This window comes from Thunnus thynnus, chromosome 8 (assembly GCF_963924715.1).
Source record: "Thunnus thynnus chromosome 8, fThuThy2.1, whole genome shotgun sequence".
Taxonomy (NCBI): Eukaryota; Metazoa; Chordata; class Actinopteri; order Scombriformes; family Scombridae; genus Thunnus; species Thunnus thynnus.
The window spans coordinates 26833304-26857302 of NC_089524.1; the positions used below are offsets into that span (position 1 = coordinate 26833304).

Sequence of the window (23999 nt, forward strand, 5' to 3'; positions counted from 1 at the left end):
CTATAATGCATAAAAAGCAAAAGAATGACAGTAAGACATTAACTAGACATGTAAATGATTGAATGAATCACAGAATGGCATCTTGGGAAGGGTGTAAGTTAAGTCAGACGCAGCAAAATACACCTCAGACTTTGATCGGAAACGGCCAGAGACAGCCAAAGTTATTACCCTGAAAGCACTACAGTGTGAAAAGAGAGTCACAAGTTTTCCTTTCAGCTGGGCAAAGAGTGGATACACAGGTCAGTTTGTTGTTTTTTAATGAATTAGCTATTTGTATTATTGTACATCATGGACTTATTTTAATTTTATGTTGTTTTATGTTAGTTGATGAATTGTTATGTGATGAAGAATGATAAAAGTTTCTGGTCTGTTAACATAGGATTTAGTAATTTCATCAAAGATATTACATAAAATCTATCTCTCATACAAACAATCCTAATGGTAAAAATTGATCTTATTCATGTTTTTGTGTGAAGCTCTTTACTGTCATTCATAATGTATCTGTACTCTCAGGATAGGTAGTGATGGCAGTGGCACAGGTGCCTTTCTTGGCTGCTGTGCTGCTCCTGGTCTCCTCTGGGTTCCACTGCTCCTCTACCCCACCTGCCTGTCCAGAGTCCTGCACCTGCCAGAGGGCTCCCCTGTTGAACTGTTCCTCCTCTGGTCTTTCTTTGGTACCTCAACACATCCAAGACTCTGTCACTGAGCTAGACTTGTCTCATAACCTCCTCGACTTTGTAACACTCCACCGGCCACATCGTAATCTCAGGAATGTGTGGCTGGGAAACAACAGTATCACACGCCTGTCTCTCTGTATTGAGAGAGCCCCACGAAGCCAATATGTCAGAGGTAGACGTCTACATCGCTTGAGACCATGGAGCAGAGGATGTGTATCTTGGGCCCCCACCCTGCAGCTGCTATCTGTTGAGAGGAATCAGCTAGTGCAGCTCCCAGAGGGTGAGTCAGTGTAATATGGTCATACACCCACACATAAAACAATTTCATAACACATGACCAGCATAATTACCATTGCTTCCAGTGAGCATGATATTAAAAAATGTGTATATTTAATTAAACCTATCACTGTCAGGTGGTACTGTCGAAGGTTGGGATAAATGTCTTGCAATGGTGAACACTCTGGTATTGAAGTATCTTCACATGCTCAAATTAACACTTTCCTATCAGCTGTTGTTATCTATATATTCTGTAAATGTAAGCAGAGTGTCCATTACTGCACTCCATAACAATATTTTATTTAGGCATTTTCATATAAATGATGAATTTTCATCTGGTCAAACTTAAGACTGTTCTTATCAGCCAGTGTTGGAAGTATTCAGATCATTTAATTACATAAAAGTAGCTGGAAGACAGTGTAAAAAATACTTCACAACAAGTAGAAGTCTTACAATCAGAAATGTATTTGAGTAAAAATGCAAAAAACAAAAACAAAAAGCAAAAAATGCATTTGAAATATCAAAGGTGAAAGCACTCATTAGGCAGAATGGCAGAATGGTCAGCGTTTAATGATCATATGATTTGATCATTATGATGCATTTACATGTAAACAGCACTTGAATGCTGAAGCTGGTGACAAGTAGTTTAATCTACAGCAATGCATTATATTTTATTAACTGATCATATGTTTTGTATGTGAAAGGATGTGAAAAAGCTGAAAAGTAACTAGTAACTATTGCTGTTCAGATGTTCAACATTTCTCTCAGAAAAGTAGAGGAGTAAAAGTATGAAGTGACCCTAAAATGGAAATATTCAAAGCAAAGTACCTCAAAACAACTGTACTTCAGTACATTACTTGAGTAAATGTACTTAGTTACTTTACATCACTGTTTTCACCACAATGAAAAGTGAATGAAAAGTTTTAGAATAGAATAACAATATAATCACAAAATCTTAAATATTAGCCACTAACACTGACGATTGACAGCAGACATGAGTAAGAAATCATACTGAATTACGTAAAATCTTATCTGATTGACAATATTGCATTATATCTTATAATGATTTATACACCACACCCAATATGTTAAAAGGCTACATTGTTTCATGGCTTGCCACCCCTAAAATTAAAGATTGTCTTCTTGTGTGCCTTCGTCACAGGTGTCAGAAGTCTATGAGTTCAGAATTTTCACCTCTGAGCTTTTCAGATTGTGTTATCTGAATAAATGTTCCAGGCCTGAAGAAATAAAACTATCTAATATCTCACTAACAAAGAAAAGACTGGGTCTTGACTCCCAGGGAGGGAATAATTGAACTTGAAAATGTTGCGTGGGTTATCAAAGATTGAGGTAAATCTGATAGAGAAGTTGTAAAATCAACATGATGCACACCTTTTATTGCCACTTGGAATCTCATTGAGTCCAAAGGATAGGTCCAATTCACAGGCTAGTGTTGACCAAATGTTGCTTAAAAAGGAAAGGGGGTCTTCTAATTTGTCAGTTTTTACTATTACTGTTCTTTCATTTTCACATATAAACAAAGACTCTCATTGATATCCTTTATCTTTAGTACTTTGCTCCACTTAGAAATGATTAAACCTTAAACCCAGATAATGACACTGTATGGCCTTTAGACAGTCACAGTTTTTATTGACATTTCCGGTTGCTTAAAGGAGGGTGTAACCATGCAATGAAACATTTACATTCCCTCCTGCATCTCATAGAATTTCTTCTGCTTGGTTGAACATATGTGTGTTTCAGATAAATGCATTCTCTGTGGTTCTTTTAAAGGCATGTGTAGACAGCCCATTTACTTAGCAAGAGCTGTGTTGACAGTCAGACTTCTTTCCTGTTTGGTATTCAGCTCACAGAACCCTCAGTGCCTCTCTAATGAAGCACAGACCCACAGTGCCTTACTTCAGCCCAGCAGTCTCAGTGAGATTGTCTCAGGCTAGTGAAAAGGAGGAGACAGCAGGGGAGAATGAGCACCACAGAAATATTCTTAGCCCCAAATTAGTTATATTGTAAGAGTTTTCACAGTGAAAATAAGCCAGAAGAATGTGGATTCATATTCCAGGAAAGGGATGTTCATTGATTAAGACATTTTACACTATTCACTATCTAGAAGTCCAGGGAGAGAGAGGCCTGTTTTTTATACTATTTAATCTTACAGTACTAAGGAAACGAGAGACAGACAACCTCTGTTATTAACTTGTAACATACAGTACATAGCTTGCTCCCTTCAACAGCCATCCCATCATGGTTATTGTCGAGTTCTAATTAGCTCTCTTTTTCTGTTATCCAGGGTTGGATGGTATGAAGTCCTTACAGGTTCTGCAGCTCTCCTTCAACAGGATCTCAACTCTACAACCAGGGGTCCTTAGCAAACTTCGACAACTGAAAGAGCTACACCTACAACATAACCTCATCACGAGTCTCCATCCACAGATGTTCCAGGATTTAGCCCAGCTCAGGGTAACACTGATTTTTGCTGTTTAGTAGTTTATGTTTAAAATGCAGTTTATTGTCTTCCTGCTATCTGTTCATCTTGTCCCTTCATCATTCAAGTTATTGGAAACATACACACAATATTCAGTATTCCTATAATAACCTCATAAGCTTATTCATCATTTTTAGAGAAGTATTCTCTAAATAAAAGATAATGTAGATTAGCTGTACATTGTAATTGTTTTTGCAATCAAATTATATGTCTCAACATCTGCTTTATGTCCATATTGTGCACCCCTCAAAGGTCCTCGATCTGAGCTTCAACATGCTGACCAGTCTCCATCCTTTGATGTACCTCTCTCTGCGTAACGTTGGGGCAGACGTCAGCCTAGGTGGGAACAGGTGGCAGTGTGACTGCAGCATGCGCAGTCTAAGAAGACGGATGGCCTATGACAGCAGCAGAAGCCTGCAGTCCTGGAGCATAGTGTGTGCTTCCCCCTCTATCCTCTCAGGCAGAGACCTGCTACAATTGGAGGAGAATGACCTTAACTGTTTTAGTACTGAAAGCAGGCCAGAGCTCCACCAAGATGTGACAGTCTACAGTGGCTCCGAGATACTGCTGTCTTGCTCTATGCAAGGTAACAGTCAAAAAATTATAACATTGTTTTTTCCAGGTTACAGAACCTATAAATAGCATAATACATACAGTACATCAAAATTTTGGACACACTTTCCCATTAATGGGAATGGGAAGGTGTGTCCAAACTTTTGACTGGTACTGTACACTTAATACATACACTATAACACTATAACAAAGCTCGTCAGTCCAACTGCATGTCAATGATGTCTTTTTTTTCTTCTTTTTTGTAGATTCATTTTGGTGGACGCCCAATAATCAAGCATCTGTGAGTCAACCCCAGGCTGGTCTGCTCATCAGGGACATCACAGAGGGAGACACAGGACTTTATGTGTGTATGTCTGAGGAACATGAAGTTATTTCTGTTTTTAACCTCCACATTAGTAGGATAGGAGGAACAAGAAGAAAAACTAGAAGTTTATCCAGAACCAGCCAACAAATAATGGCACAAGGCACCTCAAATAGAATGGGTCAGGAAGGGAATCAAAGAACACAGTCTGACTTTGTTTTAGCTGTGTGTCTTTCTGTTTTCATCACATTTCTGATAGCCTTTATCCTTGGGGTCCTAGCAAGACCTCTTTTTGATGTTCTCTGCAGAAGGGTCACCAACAAGAGCTCCTCTGAAACCCACTCTGTCTCATCTGTAGAACAAAGTCAATATGACAATGAGGCCTATGCCAATATTGAGGAACTGGAAGGGACAAGAACATACAGTGAAAGGAGGGTCACATTTAGCACTGTAGACTTTAGAGAGGAGATAAATGTGCAATATTATGATGCCGTGACCAATGAGGGGCAGGAAAGCATCTATAGTCGTCCAGTAATCAAATGTAAAGCAGCTGAGGCTGAGAAGGATAAGCACACAGCTGATGATTCAGGAAGTGAAAACAGCTTACGACAGAATAGTCCAGAAGATAACCAGAGAGATGTTAGAGACCACACACACAACATGGAGGTTGAAGACATCCCAGATCGTGTTGTGCTAGAGAAGAGAAGAAGCTTGTCTTCACACTCAGATTCTTCACTATCTGACAAGGAATTAAAAGAGGACCAAATGACCCAGGGACACCACACATTACCCAAGTCTCCTCAGCTAGTAGAGGACTCTGTTCAGCAGAGTGTTGATTTCTCAACGGCAAGAAAAGTAGATGTGCCACAATGTGCCATAGAGGGCACAAGTGAAATTCATGAATTTTCCTCTGAGCGCTTTGTAGATCGGTTACCACATACAAATACCCACAACCTAGAAGACCTTGCACTGTGGCAGGAGGATGGAGAACCATTTGAATTTAGTGATTCTGTTCGAAGTACATCTGCACGGTCCAGCAGCATGTTTGGTTCATTTAATCATTCAAAATTGATTGTGGCACCCACATCAGATAAGCAAAGGGGGGGTGATATGTCCAGCTCCAGCTCATATGTCAGTGAGGACGAGCCTTCACATTACACTGTGAACTCAGACCAAGAGGAAGAGGAGGATATAGTAAGGAACTACACTGAACCTGACGTCTGTTTTGAGCAGCAGATCCACAATATAGACCCAGTCAGGCCCTCATTAGGAATTAATCATGGTGATTACAGACATGACTTAAAAATCAAGAAGCGTTTGGATATCAAAGCACCATCGCCACCTGCTGATTCATCTTCTAGCAGTGACAGTGAGGATGAAACAACAAACCATATAGAGAAACACGAGCAAGAGATGCATATGGAAAGCCTTCCAATTAAAGTATCTCAAACTGTAAGTCAGGACCCAGAAACAGAGTGGCCTACAGTTAATCTTGAGCATACTACTCGTATCAAGAGGCGTCTAGATATCAAAGCACCATCACCCACTTCTGGTTCATCTTCTAGTAGTGACAGTGAGGATGAAAAAACAAACCACATAAAGAAACAGGGCCAAGGGGAGACATACATGGCAAGGCCCCCGATCAATGTATCTCCAACTGTGAGCCATGAGTCAGGAACACAGTGGCCTACCCTTGATCTTGAGCATATTCCACGCATCACAAGACGTCTAGATATCAAAGCACCATCACCACCTCCTGATTCATCCTCTAGTAGTGAGGATGAAACAATAAGCTACTTAGAGAAGCAGAGACCAGCAAAGGTGAACATTGCAGCTCTTCCATTTCAAGAAACTCAAGCAGAAAGTCATGATTCAGAAACATGGTGGCCTATCCTTGATCTTGAGCATACTACTCGCATCAAGAGGCATCTAGATATCAAAGCACCATCACCCACTTCTGATTCATCTTCTAGTAGTGACAGTGAGCATGAAACAACAAACCACTTAAAGAAACAGGGCCAAGGGGAGACATACATGGCAAGGTCTCCAATCAAAGTACCTCAAATTGTGAGTCATGAGCCAGAAACACAGTGGCCTACCCTTGATCTTGAGCATATTCCACGTATCACAAGACGTCTAGATATCAAAGCACCATCACCACCTCCTGATTCATCCTCTAGAAGTGAGGATAAAAATACAGGCTACATAGAGAAACAGAGACCAGCAACGGTGAACATTGCAGCTCTTCCATTTCAAGAGACTCGAGCAGAAAGTCATGATCCAGAAACATGGTGGCCTATCCTTGATCTTGAGCATACTACTCACGTCAAGAGGCATCTAGATATCAAAGCCCCATCACCGACATCTGATTCATCTTCTACTAGTGACAGTGAGGATGAAACAATAGGCTACACAGAGAAGCAAAGACCAGGAAAGGTGAAAATTGCAGGGCTTCCATTTCAAGAAACTCAAGCAGAAAGTCATGATCCAGAAACATGGTGGCCTATCCTTGATCTTGAGCATACTACTCGCATCAAGAGGCGTCTAGATATCAAAGCACCATCACCCACTTCTGATTCAACTTCTAGTAGTGACAGTGAGCATGAAACAACAAACCACATAAAGAAACAGGAGCAAGGGGAGATGTACATGGTAAGGCCTCCAATCAAAGTATCTCAAACTGTGAGTCATGATCCAGAAACACAGTGGCCTACCCTTGATCTTGAACATATTCCACGCATCACAAGACGTCTAGATATCAAAGCACCATCACCACCTCCTGATTCATCCTCTAGCAGTGACAGTGAGGATGAAACAACAGGCTACATAGAGAAACAGAGACCAGCAAAGGTGAACATTGCAGGGCTTCAATTTCAAGAAACTCAAGCAGAAAGTCATGATCCAGAAACACAGTGGCCTACCTTTGATCTTGAACATATTCCACGCATCACAAGACGTCTAGATATCAAAGCACCGTCACCACCTCCTGATTCATCCTCTAGCAGTGACAGTGAGGATGAAACAACAGGCTACATAGAGAAACAGAGACCAGCAAAGGTCAACATTGCAGCTCTTCCATATGAAGAAACTCGAGCAGAAAGTCATGATCCAGAAACACAGTGGCCTACCTTTGATCTTGAACATATTCCACGCATCACAAGACGTCTAGATATCAAAGCACCGTCACCACCTCCTGATTCATCCTCTAGCAGTGACAGTGAGGATGAAACAACAAACCACATAAAGAAACAGGAGCAAGGGGAGACATACATGGTAAGGCCTCCAATCAAAGTATCTCAAACTGTGAGTCATGATCCAGAAACACAGTGGCCTATCTTTGATCTTGAACATATTCCACGCATCACAAGACGTCTAGATATCAAAACACCGTCACCACGTCCTGATTCATCCTCTAGCAGAGACAGTGAGGATGAAACAACAGGCTACATAGAGAAACAGAGACCAGCAAAGGTCAACATTGCAGGGCTTCAATTTCAAGAAACTCAAGCAGAAAGTCATGATCCAGAAACACAGTGGCCTACCTTTGATCTTGAACATATTCCACGCATCACAAGACGTCTAGATATCAAAGCACCGTCACCACCTCCTGATTCATCCTCTAGCAGTGACAGTGAGGATGAAACAACAAACCACATAAAAAAACAGGAGCAAGGGGAGACATACATGGTAAGGCCTCCAATCAAAGTATCTCAAACTGTGAGTCATGATCCAGAAACACAGTGGCCTACCTTTGATCTTGAACATATTCCACACATCACAAGACGTCTAGATATCAAAACACCGTCACCACGTCCTGATTCATCCTCTAGCAGAGACAGTGAGGATGAAACAACAGGCTACATAGAGAAACAGAGACCAGCAAAGGTCAACATTGCAGGGCTTCAATTTCAAGAAACTCAAGCAGAAAGTCATGATCCAGAAACACAGTGGCCTACCTTTGATCTTGAACATATTCCACGCATCACAAGACGTCTAGATATCAAAGCACCGTCGCCACCTCCTGATTCATCCTCTAGCAGTGACAGTGAGGATGAAACAACAGGCTACATAGAGAAACAGAGACCAGCAAAGGTCAACATTGCAGCTCTTCCATATGAAGAAACTCGAGCAGAAAGTCGTGATCCAGAAACACAGTGGCCTGCCTTTGATCTTGAGCATACTACTCGCATCAAGAGGCGTCTAGATATCAAAGCACCATCACCAGCCTCTGATTCGTCTGACAGTGAGGATGAAACCACAGACCACACAGAGAGAGAGAGGCCAGGGGTGGGGAAATTTTCAGGACTATCATTTCAGAAATCTCAAACTGTAAGTCACAATCTAGGAACACAGTGGCCTGCTGTAGATCTTGGTAGAATTACTCGCATCAAGAGGCGTTTGGACATCAAAGCCTCATCACCACCTTCTGATTCATTATCCAATGGTGCATCTCAAGGCTCTCGGCAATCTAAATCAAACTCTTCCACAAGTGATAGTGAGGATGAGGACAGCGACCACAAAGCTAAACCAAGCATGGGAGCATATGCTGTATCAAAGGCCAAAGAAAAGGAGTTCATTAGGTCTCCAAAAACCCCAGCGATAAACATTTCACACAGACCAAAGACAGACCACAACATCAAATTAGAGAAGTATACAATTATTACAGATGACTTTGGGGACAAAACCACAAGAGACAACATCAGCACAACACCAGAGATAAACCCAGAGCTTCAGTCACGGTGGGCCACGATGAATCTAGGTTTTTCTCGCTTCAGAAAGCATCTTGAAATCACACCACCTACAAATGAACCACCAAATCTGCCATTATCATCTCCACCTGACTCCCCCTCTTCTTCCAGCAGTGAAAGTGGGATCAAGAGTAAAAACAGTAGAACAAAACAAACCCCTGAAAACAAACAAGTTAATGTTTCTCTCAGTTTGAAGGGTCAAGATGACAACCCTGACAACTCAGTTGACATTGAGAATAGATTAAGAAAAGCCTATAGCCTCCCCTCAACTGAAGACCACAGTGTACCAGACCTGAGTCTTGGTGTCCCTCATGTTAAGAGGCGTCTGAACATCAAGGCACCATCACCACAGCCAAGTAATTCCCCATCTTCCTGCAGCGACAGTGAAAATGAGGTGATAGGATATACTGCAAAACAGACATACAGCAGACATGCATCAAATCTGTCAGGAAAGACAGACGATGACTCACTAATAAATTATAAGCGCTCAATTATCAAATCTTCATCACTACCATCTGAATCTTTCCCCTCCAATGGCAAAGCTCAAACTACAGACCATACAAGACAGAGACATACTGGGGCTGAAATTGTAACTCCACAAAGAGGTTCATTTCATGCTGCGGTTAAGAGAAAGATCGAGCAGTTCAGACACACCACAGATGTGGATCTGCCACCTGAGATAAGGTGGACAGGTGTTGGCCGTCATCTGTCTGATCTTTCCATCTCCAGTCCAAGGAGGCATCTGGATGTAAACTTATTGTCTCCACAGCAGGCTCCATTTGCAAAGCCAGAACATCCACCACCTGACTCCTCCAACTCAACCAGTAGTGAAGGTGATGATAAAATAAAACAAGGAAGAGGGAAAGTAGATGCAACATCAATGCATAAATACTCATCTCTTAGTTCCAGTAGTATTTCTCTTTCATCCAGCAGAGTGTTTGGCAAGCTTGACAACTCATCCACCAACACAAATGAGATTTGGAGGGTTGTATCCACGGACAGAGGGGAAAGGAAAGGCCTCAGTGCCCTAAAAGCCATGTCATCAGATAGACAAAAGTGGGACACAGAAGATGAAAAATTAGATATAGGTACATCTCCCCTATGTGATGACCAGGGCCCACAAAGGGACATGAGTTCTAACCATCACAGGTCAGAAGAATACATCAAACCCCTGGCCAAACAGACAAAACCAGAGGCACTTCTTTCCTCTACTTCAATAAATGAGAGAAGTGCAGAAGATTTGTTGTATGATATTCCTCGCTACAGGAGCCATGTCATTGAAGCTATTGATCCACCCCAAGAGCTTCCACCTCCTGTTCCAGAAACACCACCGCCAGACGAAGCAGCAGATCTTACATGGAGGTCTCCACAAAACAGTACAAACAAAGAATATGAAAGCAGAAGATCAAATCTGCAACAGAGGAGAAGCATGGAGGAGCCTGACCCTTCACTTACGCCAGAAAACCTGGCAGTCTATTTTGATTCCTCATATGAGATTACTGAGGTTTAATAAAGAAGCCACTGAATCTTAAACACTGACAAAACAGGCAAATGATTTCCATTGTTGTTTGATCTTAAATTAGCTAGTGAATTATAAAAAAATATTTTTAATTATATTGTATTTTATATGTATTAAACTGGAAATGAAATGTAAATACTAATCATTTATTGTTATTGTATTAACTGTTGTGGAGAAAAATAGATGTTTATCTTTCAGATTTGCCTTATTTCTGTGAATCAGAATTAAAATCATATAATCTTAAGGGAAATACATTATTAATGCACTTATTAAGAGAAATTTAATGAAAGATATTTCTGAACAATAAAATGCAGAGCTTTCATTTGTAGTAATAAGTAAACCTAAATAATGTAAATCCCAGTGGTAAGACACTTCTTATATTGTTATGGACAACTATTAACTAAAGAGTCCAAATACAACACTGTAAGTTAATAAACCCTTTTATTTAAGTATATAGACATAGGTTATAGTGAAAACAGACATATAGACACTTACAGAGTTTACATACATATATACAGTTGGGACAAGGCTGTTCATCCTCCTGCATTGTCATGGGAGAATACTAAAACATTTATCTGTACACAACATTTGGTAAGCAATCCAACAACTACCCTAGTCTCAGATTTTATGCTAATGGTTTATGCATTGTATTATGACAATAGAGGCTTTCATATAGTTTCATCTGTATTGGATTTCAATGAAATGAGAGCTGATTTAAATGTGTATTCTAGATGTATGTGACTGTGCAAAAGTTGCAAAACAAGTTATGCACTTCCAATAAATAAATTAAAAACCTGTATACTGGTTGCAGCTTCCTAGAGCTTTACAGAATGTGTGAGGATGTGTAAGATTGGGTAAATGCAGGAGGGAACTCTCGTTCCACCGTGAGGTTACAGGTGTGTTCCAGGTCTTAATAGACACAATCATGATTTTCATCAGAATTAAGATAACATGATCGTGAATATCAAATTAAGCACAAAACACTTGCACAAATTCCTGTACAAAACAAAAACGTGTTTGAAAAATGTTTTCAAAAAATCTCATCCATTCACAAAAGGCTCTGTTGGAGCATGCATGCAAATATTAAATCTTCTGACAATTCAGCATCACACCACAGCCAAAGACAAAAATTTATACATGTGTTACAAGAACATTATACTAGGCGAAAAGAACAGCATAGCATCAGTACACAGTTCCAAACTGTCAGTGTCCATTGTTTTGATTAGATCCTATGGGTGGTGCAAAGCAATGCTTTCCTAGCTTTCTACTCAAGCCTAAAGGACCTCGTCCTGAGAGGGTCACTGGTCTTCCACTGTAGTTATATTAACACTGTCAGTGTTGGGAGAGATGCTACTAGTAAGAGGAGACCTGAAACTATCAGTGGACTAAGGAAGACAAAACAGATGCCACATATCAAGACAAAATGGACACCAACTAGCTCTATGTCATCTTCTAACACAGCCCAAACAGTCTGAATTCATCCTGAAATAATCCCTGACCACTCAGTGTCTGTGTGTGCATGAGCATGTCGTGTATATACATTTGGGTTTGTTGGTATGTGTGTGGCACACACAAAGTGACTTCCATGTTTTGAGGCACAGGAATACTCTTACCTACACAACGTAGATACATAAATTGGTCATCAGACCAATAAATGCTAATCAGAGCACTAGTGGCTCACCGCTGTACTGTAATAAGAGTTAGTAAGCAGCAATGCTGATTTGTTTGGTGTTATGAGGTCTAAAGCCTTTGCAGGGGTTTAGCAAACTGTTAGCATTAGCTGGAGCAAAACAGCAGGAGGGAACAAAAACTGGAGGGAAAAAAAAAAAAAAAAAAAATCACTGGCACAAATTAACAAACAAAAAAACAAACAGCACAGGCACCGGAAACCTGCAATCAACCATTTGACACAGTGTGCTTCTTGAAGAACTCCTATCTAACTCAAAATATGACAAACTATATTAGTGCCATCTGTCCAGAAAAGCTCAAGTTCAAGTTCATTGCACAGATATATAATATTTAAATGTGCCCAGGTCAAAGTGACCCTGTTTAAGACTCAGACACAACGCATGAATGGTCACTTCCGTTGGTTTCTCTGTGCTGAAGACAAGGGGTGAGGAGTGGTTCTCCCACACAATACCATTTTGCTTTCATCATCCATGTATGATACCATGTTATCCTAACACAGACAGCAATATGACATGTCACAGTGAGAGAGAGCAATGCCACTGGGGATTGCTGCAAGCTAGCCCACTATGCAACTTCGGTAGGGAACATAACTCCACAATGACAGCCCTCCGCCTCCACGCTCTGGGCAGCACGCACCCAGGCAGCAAACCCAGCGCCCCCACCCTAGCCCACCCACAGCCCGAACCCCTCCTTTACCGGGAAGCACCCCCTGTCACTGTCTCACCATTTTTGTATTGTTTACTTATTGGTTGTTGATTCTCATAGCCGTTGTTGTCACAGTTGTATTTTTTTTTTCCATTTTCCATTTTGCTTCTGCAGCTATGACATCTGTCTTTCCTTGTACCATTCCACAAACTCGTCCAACAAAACTGGCCCTGATAAAAAGGACAAGACAGAAGATAACATTGTAAAACACTGTAATTTGTGAGCCTCTGTCATCACATTTATGTGTAGTTAAATGTTCACTCACAGGCACCATCCTCATCATAGTTACTGAGGTCCAGGTTGATTGTCCTGCTGAACTCTAAAACATTGCACCATTGGTCTTTGTTGATGACTTTGTACTTGGATTGCTGAGGAATAATACAAGGATGCCTTACATGAATACAGCACCACAACCTTTTCCTTTAGTTACAAAACTGCTATTGAAACAATCTAATACTCAACCTCTGTATGAGACATCTTTGATTTTGCACACTTTTGTAGAAGCAATTTCTGAAGATGGCCCTTACCTCTAGAAACTGGTTAAACACAGGAAAGAGAGGCCACGTCTTTCCCAAAAGAAGCCCCAGCATACACTTGGCTGTGTTCAAGTCCAAACTCCTCTGATCCTTTTCCTGTCCAATCAAAACACCCAGGGCTTTGTGAAATCGATGCAAAATGTCAACCACATTTTAAAAAGAGGGATAGCCTAATAACATCATAATCAGCAACATTTGCCTAATACACAAAAAAGGCTCAATTCCTTAACCCATCGGAAATAAAACATTGTTATCAGCGCTGCATCTTGTTTTTACTCACGATTAGTATTTTCATTTGCTAATTCAGAGACATTATTTAAATTGTGGTTTAATGTCTACATGTGTGAAAAGTCAAGCTATGTAAATGGGCTACAAACTTGATAAGTGCTTTCACTCTCCAAGTCAAACTGTAAAATGATCTCAACCTTATCAAAACATCAAGGTTGGTCTGAGTGCTGGCTTGACCTTACATGAATTTCAATCAGACATACTTAGCAAACAAGTATGTTTGCATTACTACTGAACTGAATGTGAATGAATTTGTTTTGGGAGCACTGTGTGAGGCATCTTTGCAGACAAAACTTGGCTTGACTCACCCGAGCAAAATCAAAGGCGTATCTGTAAATGAGCTTAAAACTGGTGCTGTCGTTTAGGACAGATCTCAGGTAGTCGAGCGAGTTCCTCAGCCTCTCTGTGGAGTCGCACCTGACAACAGCAGAAAAGTGTCTTAGACATGCTTTGTAATTTACCACCTTCTCTACTGAGAATGAAGGGCATGCTTGAAAAACATGACCCGAGACATAGAAAACACAGCAAGGGAACAAGACATGTTGAGAACAATGTGCTAAAAGACAAAAAAAAGTAGGTAACTGACGTACTGCAGTGAGCCCATGCCTCTCAGCCACTCCTGGAGAGTGAAATATCCCATACTCTGGGCGTCCAGCTTCCAAGCAAGCACCAGCATCACCACCTGGGCACAAACAACAATCTTTATAGCTACAGATATCCTTAAATAGAAGGTGCGTCATTCATATCATCAGTCCAGCTGAACTGACATGTCTGTTAAATATCAAATATAGAAAAAACTGACTTCAACAACCTTTGAAACAAAAGATGAGCGCACCTAACTAATTTAAACTAGAGCTGCTAACAATTATGTTATTAATTATAACTTTACATTTTAGAAAAAAAAAAGGCCCTCACATTACCACAGGTAACATAGTGTCTTATAGCTGCTTGTATAGTCTGACCAGCAGCCAGAAAATATCAACAGTCACATAATGAAGTGATGAATCAAGCAAACTGAGACCATACAGTCTCAAGCAAACTGAGACCATACAGTTGCAATCAGACCTGTCTTAATATTCAAAAACACAAAAACAAAAAAAACAGCCGCCTACATTCTCTGGTTCCACTCCAATGTCCTCACAGAACTTCTCCATGCCCTCTGGACCCACCACGTCATCACAGCCTATTTTAGACAGACAAGTGTGAAGCCACATGTAGCATCAATGTAACGTGTGGGGCTAAAAAACCTACAGGACCGATCAGTGGTTGAATGGGAATAAAGCTAGAATGTACGATGTTGTGAGCAGTGTGATTTCCGACACTAGACGTAATGTCTCACCTGCGTATTCATAGAACCACTCCAAGCATCGTTTGCTGGAAAATGTCTCCTCCTCGCGGATCTGTGGCGTTTCATGTTTTCTGAAAACACTGCAGAGGAAAAGAAAGTTTTAGTCACCAGCTCAGCAGCATCATCGCAAACACAGACGAATTTCAAAACTAGTCGATGTGATTTTAGATCACAGTTTCCTTATTTCATAAAAGTCTTTATAGAACATGTATTCACATTTCCTTTTTTTAAAAAAAAAACAAAACAAAAAACAAATGTCAACATTTAAGTCCTCCTGCATAACTGAAAAAGACAATGAGCCATAGCTATGCCACTGAAGTGATCATTTTTAAAAATCTTTCACAAAAAGGGTCACACCTGTCCTGGCGACTTTTCTTGGCTGACATGTCATCTCCAGCGGAGGGTCTCCTCTTTTTCCTAGGAGGCATGGCTCTAGAGCAACAAGCTGGGGAAGGAAGTGGAAGACAGATTGAAAAGCAAGGAATTATAAACAATTCATAGTTGATGGTTTTGGCTTTTTTAAACTGTGAAAAGACACCGAGTCTTGGTGGTAGTTTTAAACATGACTGTTTTACAGTAGTAACAGTGTTTTAAGTTGCCCTCTAAAGACACAAAAACCAGTTGTATTATTACCTGAGGGGTGGCTATCCTGTCCAACGTCTTCTGTCAGGTTCTGTCAACACAGATACATAGAAACACCACGTTTGTGACCAAGACAGATGTGTACACTCTGCACATTCACACAAACACACACAAAACTAATAAAACACACAAGCTGCCAATATGTATTTACCAGCCTGTGCAAGGTGTGGTGGATCTTATGGATGCTGGCCAGTGTAGTCAAGTGGGAATTCAGCTGAAAATCTATTTCCACAAAAAATAAAAATTGCATCAAAGATTCAACCTAAAGCTTAACACACAACCTTCTGCTGCTAGTCAAACTTATAAGCCGGGTGTAAGTACAAGGGTACAAGAAGGTGACATCATTATATCGCCAACAAGAACCTGTGATTGGAACTGCAAGTTTCTCCGTAAAAGAAAATATAAACTCTACAGTGCTGTGATCACTTTCGTGTGATTTCCACTTATGTTTTGGAAAACGACAGAAAAATATCTCACACGAATGAGGGAGTGACTCTCAGCATTCCTCGACAGACATGCAAACTCGAAAATACTGGATCGTGCATGCTACCTTGTCGTCAAATGTCATCTATGCCTTCGCGTTCAAAAGCTGTCATCAAATGTCGTTGCTATTAATTTATTTCCAGAGGCCAAAACCAGACAAACCAACACACTGTCGAGCAGATAGCACTAGCTGCATACCTAAAATAGCAGTGCAGACGCGCAACTTGCACAGAGTTTACAAAGTATCTAGAGAGTTGGGCGTATGGGCGTTGTAGTCCATTTCCTTCCAAGGGGCCATTGAAACGTCAGCTGTGGTTGGGATAATGAACTACAATTCCCAAGCCTCAACAAAACAACTATTCCTCTCAGACCCCTCTACCCCCCAACATTTACCCCAACTGACTGAATGCATTTTACATTGCCTTTTTTTAAAAAAAATCTAACATTATATGCCTACTTGCACATAAGCATTGCGCAGACGTTTTGCAGCAGCTGATATAGGTGCCGCAGAGCCCGACAGCACTGCTGCAGCAGCCAAAGAAAGATGTTTTACACAAACTGCGTCACAATTTTCATTCTCTGTAATAGTCCGCAGTTGACCAGAAAATTGACCGATTTACAAAGGCATTGCGTTGATCCCAAGTTTGAGTAGAAACGCATAGTGCATCCTCAGTAACGATGACTATAAAGATCACAACGCACCCAGATTACCATCGAAAACCTTCTGAATTTAACTAACGTCGGCTGCATTCAACTAAGCACCGCTAATGCTACACAAAAAAATAACTTCAGGAATACTGCCGTGTCAAAAGTAGCCTCCTGTATGTCCAATGCAACTGAAATTTCACTAGCTATCCTTCCTTTGTTGTCGCTAAAGACAGCACTGGCAAATACAAAGAGACCAGCAAATAGCACGGAATTCATGCGTCCTCATCAAATCCTACAGAGCCACGGGGTGTAAGGAGACGTGCTATCACAACGCGTCCACCTGCTTCTGTCCGGCATCATCCGTGAACGGTCGTAATTTGACCGAGAAAAAGCCCGTGTAACGTTACTACTTACTTGCCGCATCAGAGTGCATTTTTATGAAACATACAACTGTCTGTGGGAAGTCCGCAGACCGGCCAATAGGCGGGCCCTGTGCGCGTAAACCACGCCCGCGGACAATGATTGGACGTGAGTCTGTTTGGGCTCCGCCTTCGCTCGCCGTCGATCGGCTCTTCTGGCTGTCATGTCACGACAAGGCACAAAAAGAAATAGACCCCTCCTGTGCACAAATGTGATTAGTCAGAGTTCCCAAACAGGCTGTCCTACCTCTACGATTCATTGGTGTCGAGGTTTTTATAAGGACGTCAATCACCAGAATTTCCTCGTGCAAGCTTGAAAACCTGCCCACGATGGAAACTGATTGGTCAATTGAGTCATAAGTCGACCTCCTGGTGGGTGGGAGGCTGCTGTTTGGGTTCGTTTAATGTCAACCACCCGGGTCGAGGTTTGTGCTTGTTCTCATTTTTTACGATGGTGTTGTCATGCGAAGACTTTACTGCCACAGCCGTCAGCGCTTATCTTCTCTGTACGCGCCGGAGTGTTTGCAGAGGTCTTGCAACACAAATAATGCCTCAGTTACTCTGTCAAATGTAGCATGGTGGAGCACTGCTTGTCAGGTGACGGAAAGTCCTAGTTGTGAACCAAAACGAACAGATACACTCAACCCCGAAGTGTTTTTAATATCAGTAACGTTAAGGTTAATGATATGGCCTCTTTATACTAACTGCTCCACTTCTTCAGAATAATAGGCCTACTGAATTTTTGAGGTGACACAACTTGACCAGCCTATAGAAAAGACCACCTGGATGCCACCATTTTTTAGTACATTCATGTTAAAATGGGGCTGAGCAACCTGCATGCATGTGCTGGCAGACCATTGGAGGGACTGTTCAGTAGCAAGACCATAACAGTCTGCCAGGTTTCTCCCAGGTTTATGATTAATAGGATCTACTACACCTGTTGGTGCCCACAGGAGTAGAGCTCATGTGCAAGCTAATGGCATCAAAGAGCTAATGCAGTGGCACTACCACTAGCAGTAGTACTGACAACAAGTACAAGTACTTCACTTGATATTTCCAATTAATGCTACTTTATACTTATACTCCACTAAAGGGAAAAATTGTAATTTCTACTTCACTACATTTATCTGACAATTACTGGTATGTTGCAGATTACAATTTTCCTCACAAAACATACTATCATCTCATTAAATATGATATACTTTTATTGTTTCTGAAAACCAGCTGCATAATTGCCGTTATTTATGTGTGGTGTGTAATGAGGTCATGGTCATTTTTTTTTCTTTATTAGTTCAGTTCAAATTTATGCAGGTTGGCTGACCCAAACACAGTTGTCATGCTTTGTCTATGAAAAGACTGCCACTACGCCTCCTTAGGACTTTGTGTTTACCGCACTGGATGATGGTTTTACTGTGTGAGGCAATTCTTCCAAATTTGTGCTTCACTATAAAAGAAAACAAGAACAGTTTGTAAATATGAGATCTTCAATGAATAGTCAGTAGTGAAATTAATGCTGCTCCTTAACTGAAGAACCTGGGTAGTTCTGTTGAAATGTCTTTGTGCAAGACCGTACATCTGTGCAACTATTAGGAAATCTGTTTGCTTTGATATTATTGCCTTTTTTTCAGTGGAAATAAACTACTCCAATCATTGCCCGTTAACCTATAATAACCTTGTTGATGTGCGCATTCCTATTTCCAGTGTAGTTTGTCGTCTAGTGACTTTTGCACATTGACACGCTCATGTTAAAATATCCTGAATGCACTGTTTATGTATTCCTTTTCATTTTCAGCCTCATCGTAAACACTGAGGGACTTTCAGCATGGATCAGTTGCAGCTTTTCTATTTCTTAAATGTAATAAATACTGCATTTAATGTTTTGAAAGTATCTGTTTGGATACACTGTACTTCATTGTGTGACATTGTTGATATATTGACTCGGGACATGCACAAAATTGCCCCTAGAGGGAGCTACTGTCCTTTCAATTATAATCTAATGTATTTCCAGTTTTATCTGTGAGAGTATAAAGTCCAACAGGGAATGCAACAAAGGGATAGACAGTCCAAAATCACTTGGTTTAATAATTAGTTGCAGTATACTTTCGCAAAACAACAGAAAACAGAAAAGGTGACCATTGATTACCAATGAGCAAATCAGGCCATTTCAAAGAATCAGCGAACCAACATACACATTTTAGAACATGCATTATGGAAATGTTACCGCCAGTACAGTTTATTTAATAATTACAATCATTCTTTCTATCTTCATGTTTGCTTCTTCAGTACAGAAAGAACATAAAAGTCAAACAGACAATTTATCTACCTAGAAGAGGCACATAAGAGATTTATTTGGACCTTTATAAACCACAAAAGTATTTTAGAATCAATACTTTGACACAGGTAGTCAGGACAGTGATCTGAGAACTGGAGTATTGTGCTCAGCATTTCTGTCGTAGTAAAAACTCTAGCACCAGCGCTCTGAATGAGCAGTCTGACTGCTTTTTTGAAGGGTCCTGAATGACACCATCAAGACTGATGTATAGTCATAAATTCTTCAATACCAACTGATAGATTTTAATGAGATATATTTTAAAACTGTTGAATTCACATTGAGAACTTACTTTAAATCTTTTTCCTTTGGCAAAACATGTGGCAGACCTTTTCATTTACTCAATGTACTAGTTGAGCAATTGCATGGGACTGTAGTCATTCCCTACAGCTACGTGGATCTGAGTGTCGTGTCATAAGGGATGTTGCTTTGAATCATTTCAGCAAGTGCTAATATGTAGAGATCGAACAGAGGTCAGCAAACTGACTGTTTTCACGGCAGACATGATAAAGCAGGAAAAGGATAGGTGCAATTAATAACATTAATGATGGCTGAGTCCTGAGTCCTGAAAACCATGTCCTCTGGTGTGACACCATATCCTGATTTTAAATCAGGCAATTCCACAGACAACTTTATTCAGTTGAAGGACCCCATTCAAGGTCACTACTGAAGCCCCCTGTGAAACCTATGACATGTGCACATGATGGTAAGTTTTTGTCTCAGAATTGTTCAAATATTTAACTTTTTTTCAAACCACTATAAAACTGTTAAGTTTTGTTATCCTTTGATGTGACACTTGTAAATTATATTTTTTAATTAAAAACTGTATGTTAAACTACTTAACTATGGGAAATTATGCAAATGTGTCTCGCTAACTGCTATTGACAGGTTAGCTAGGAACAGAAAGGTCATTAACTGACACAAAAGGCTGAGACTTCCTGTGATGTGACAGACTTTTACTGACACTTGTACTGTCACAATGGAGGACACACATGACAGACACACAAGAGGAAAAGGTCTCTTTAAGAAGCATTTTAAATAAATAATATTTAACTCCTTTTTATACTTTTTTGATCATTTTCAGTGTTTTTAAAGGCAACACTTACATTACTTAAAATATTTTCAGCTGTTTTGCAGAAAATTTGTACTGTTATGAAGTTTCATGAAAATAAGTATAAAATATGATACTTCAGTCTTTTTTGAGGCAGAATTGAGGGAGAGAAATGAGAGGGAGAGAGAGAGGACATGGCAGTATAGAGAAAAATTAACAGAGATCCACGAGAATGACAGAAAGTAAATAGAATTGAAATGTTGCCTTGAAAAATGCAGCCATTACATGCTTTAAAAAAATTACCACATATCTTAATGAATATAGTTTCAGTATCAATCATATTTATCCGTGCGGTGCAGCAGTGAGACTCCAGAAGAGTTTCGATAAGATACTGAGGTGACTGAATGACAACACGTTGTTGAAAGTACTAGGCATGGCTAACACTACATTCAAGTTAGTAACGTTGGTGGATAATGAGCTAATCGTTTTATAATGAGTTATGATTTTTTTTTTAATTTATTTTTTTATAATACATGAATATTTGAGTGCTTATAACTGTAGGGTTATCACACTGGAACACATAAGTATGTTTGCAATGAGTTATAGTCACTGACAGAAATGACTATAGTCATAGTCATTTCTGTGTCTCCCATTTTTCTGGGGGAAGCTATGTCAATATTTGATTTTTTAATTTTTTTTTTTTACTTGGATTGTAATGTATTGTTTATGAATTTTTCAAACAGGTTTCAAAGAAAAGAAGGCTGAGGGGAGAGTGGAAATCTTCAATATCAACTTGCTGCCAAACAGGAAGTAAAATGAACTGTGCAAAAAGTGGAAAAAACCCAAAAAGAGAAAAGACACTCAGTGCTACTCTAAACACGACCCCACACTCTCCAAAAAACTTAGCGGACGAGGCAGTGGCTGAACTACCAAACTGAAATTAAATACATACATGAATTAAGTCCAGACAGATTTTTTGGTGTTCAAGACTTAAAAGTATTTGCACCATTGTTGATGAAAAAAGATGCTCTGTTTTTTAAAAACATATTGTTTGTATCAAAATTAAATGTTCTTTCTTCTTTAACACAAATTACATGATTAGGAAAGATTTTGTGGCGTTTATGTTCCAAAAAATTTGCTCTGTCAAGGAGTCACAGTTCATTTTGTTGATGAAAATTATTTTTATTTATTTTTTTGTTTTGTTTTGTTAAAACAAAAAACATGGTTGATGTTGTTTGCATCAAAATTCAACTTTCTTTCCTCTTTAACAAATTAAAAGTTGAATAAAAAAGACTTACATGTAATTCCTCTCACTTTCTCTTTAATGCAATATCTACCATTTCTGTCCTTCAATGTGACACCTCAAAAAGAACCAAAACTTGGTTTTTATCTCAAAATATCTTAAAAAACAACAGTTGAGTATTGCAGTAGGAGAGATATAATCATCAGTCATCTTACATTGGTACATAATTTTCAACAGTTTTGAAAGGATGACAACAAAGTTTGACTTGTATTTATTGAAAAAGTCCAACAAGTTATGGAAAAAAGTTGTGTTATTAATAATTTCATATTAAATAAATAACACTATATGAAAAATAAGTGTCTAACAGTGAAGATTAATCTCTCTCATGCTATTTGTATATTATTTAAGATTTTTTTTTTCTTTTTTTTTGGTCACACCATCGGACACATTTACAGTGCAGTTCAGTGGGGAAAAAAACTGAAAGAATTGACAAAGTTAGTGACCCTTTATATTTTCTCAAATAATAGATTTCACACTACGTGAATATATGTATTTTTTTCTTCAAAAAATGGTGTTTTACAAAAAAAGCATTTTTACTGCATATTTGTCAACTACCCATATGTATATCTTTACTGTCCACCAGGATGGAAAATTGTCTTCGGGTCACCAAAACATGAAGATGCACTACACATGATTCTTACACGAAAGACAAAGCAAGACAGACAGTATAACAAACAGAGAGACAAGGTGTATGTGTGTTATTATTTTACCTAGATCATGATGAATTATTCCTGTCTTGTACTACAACTCTGCAACATCAGCCGACTCATCAGCTGAGGTTAAAGGAAGTTCAGCATTATATTTGTAAAGAGGAAGATGTAGAAATTAAAATTCATTGGAGACAGGGTGAGACACGTCATCTGGGGGTCAGTTGGGCAAGATCCTCCTGGACAGGAGAACTGAAAACAGACATGACGTTATCTATAAGTCTGTATTTGATAGATTAAAAAAATAACTTTAACACCCATTTAAGGTGTATAAAACCCTGTTATAAGTGCTCCACTGAGAGCCTGTTTCTTTGGAACCTCATCCTGCGAAACGCTCCATCTTGTACAAGAAAATAAATTCTGTTAAATTTTGATACTTCGGCTCTGGTCTCTATTGTTTGATGGTCATTATGAAGAAACACACATCCTTAAATACATTTAAATAGATTTCCCTATTTTATTGTAAGTTATCTTTACTTATCTGTATATTTTTAACAGCAAAATCACAATTCTTGTTTGTAATCTTAAGTTAATTTGACCTATCCTTATTTGTATATTTGACTACATTCTGTTTTGCTTTAGCAATGTTAACTTATTTTTCCCATGCCAATAAAGCCCCTTTGAAATTGAATGATTGATAACACAGTGTATACAGCTGTAATCATATTATACAGTATATTACATGACATGGATGCATCACTCATAAGTTTTTTTATATTTGCTTACAACTTTATTATAATATGTTATAAACCATTTTAAGTGCTAAATTAACTATAAGTATTTTCTCTTTGTAAATGTCATAGTGAACTTAAAGATCCTCTCCAGACATGTATTAAGACATAAAAATACACTGCTTGGAACAATAATGTGTGTCTGATATGGAATGTCACCAAAAAAAAGAGGTATAATTGTCACTTTAAAATTCTTAAAATGGCGTCTGCTCCTTCTCCCTCATTAAAAATCCCATAATCTATAAATATGCAAATGTATTTCATTTAAAAAAGTTTAACTGCTGGACACAAAATGTCTCCTACTTCACTGAAAGTCTATTGTCAGTGTTTGTGCACTGGAGGCTTCAAGTATTGTCTTCAAAACTATTTGTGATGTCACAAATCCTGCTCGTAGGCCCAACCCTTAAAATCAGATTTTTAGTGAGCACAGAGAAACTTTCCACTTTCAGCAGATGAATGAGAAAACAAACTCTGCACATACATCATTCTGCACAGTGAAGCCCAAACATCCAACTTAAGTAACAAA

The 23999-nt window shown here is 39.4% G+C and overlaps 2 protein-coding genes and 1 long non-coding RNA gene across 9 annotated transcripts; 2 read left to right on the top strand and 1 right to left on the bottom strand.

The window, feature by feature from the left end:
• Nucleotides 1-95: 95 nt before the first annotated feature.
• Nucleotides 96-11331, top strand: LOC137188150 (uncharacterized). Of its 2 annotated transcripts, none has more exons than XM_067597607.1 (5): nucleotides 96-239; nucleotides 514-957; nucleotides 3259-3428; nucleotides 3706-4039; nucleotides 4272-11331. In XM_067597607.1, exons 2-5 carry the CDS (start codon nucleotides 525-527, stop codon nucleotides 10583-10585), a joined length of 7251 nt encoding a protein of 2416 aa, XP_067453708.1. In that variant the 5' UTR covers nucleotides 96-239; nucleotides 514-524; the 3' UTR covers nucleotides 10586-11331. The 2 variants fall into 2 exon arrangements, with proteins under 2 accessions (XP_067453708.1, XP_067453709.1); XM_067597608.1 differs by having other exon boundaries at nucleotides 98-239; nucleotides 519-957.
• On the bottom strand, nucleotides 11017-17453 carry dcun1d4 (DCN1, defective in cullin neddylation 1, domain containing 4 (S. cerevisiae)). Of its 5 annotated transcripts, none has more exons than XM_067597613.1 (11): nucleotides 17348-17453; nucleotides 15954-16024; nucleotides 15794-15833; nucleotides 15518-15605; nucleotides 15152-15240; nucleotides 14925-14995; nucleotides 14403-14494; nucleotides 14121-14229; nucleotides 13516-13620; nucleotides 13254-13356; nucleotides 11017-13158 (listed from the first exon to the last, which is right to left on the bottom strand). In XM_067597613.1, exons 1-11 carry the CDS (start codon nucleotides 17364-17366, stop codon nucleotides 13103-13105), a joined length of 843 nt encoding a protein of 280 aa, XP_067453714.1. In that variant the 5' UTR covers nucleotides 17367-17453; the 3' UTR covers nucleotides 11017-13102. The 5 variants fall into 5 exon arrangements, with proteins under 5 accessions (XP_067453714.1, XP_067453712.1, XP_067453713.1 ...); XM_067597611.1 differs by lacking the exon at nucleotides 17348-17453 and adding an exon at nucleotides 16353-17341; XM_067597612.1 differs by lacking the exon at nucleotides 17348-17453 and adding an exon at nucleotides 16280-17341.
• Nucleotides 17431-22241, top strand: LOC137188153 (uncharacterized). 2 transcript variants are annotated; one of them, XR_010929332.1, is made up of 3 exons: nucleotides 17438-17777; nucleotides 20296-20387; nucleotides 21476-22241. It is a non-coding gene; the product is annotated as an uncharacterized lncRNA (long non-coding RNA). The 2 variants fall into 2 exon arrangements; XR_010929331.1 differs by having other exon boundaries at nucleotides 17431-20387.
• Nucleotides 22242-23999: the final 1758 nt, after the last annotated feature.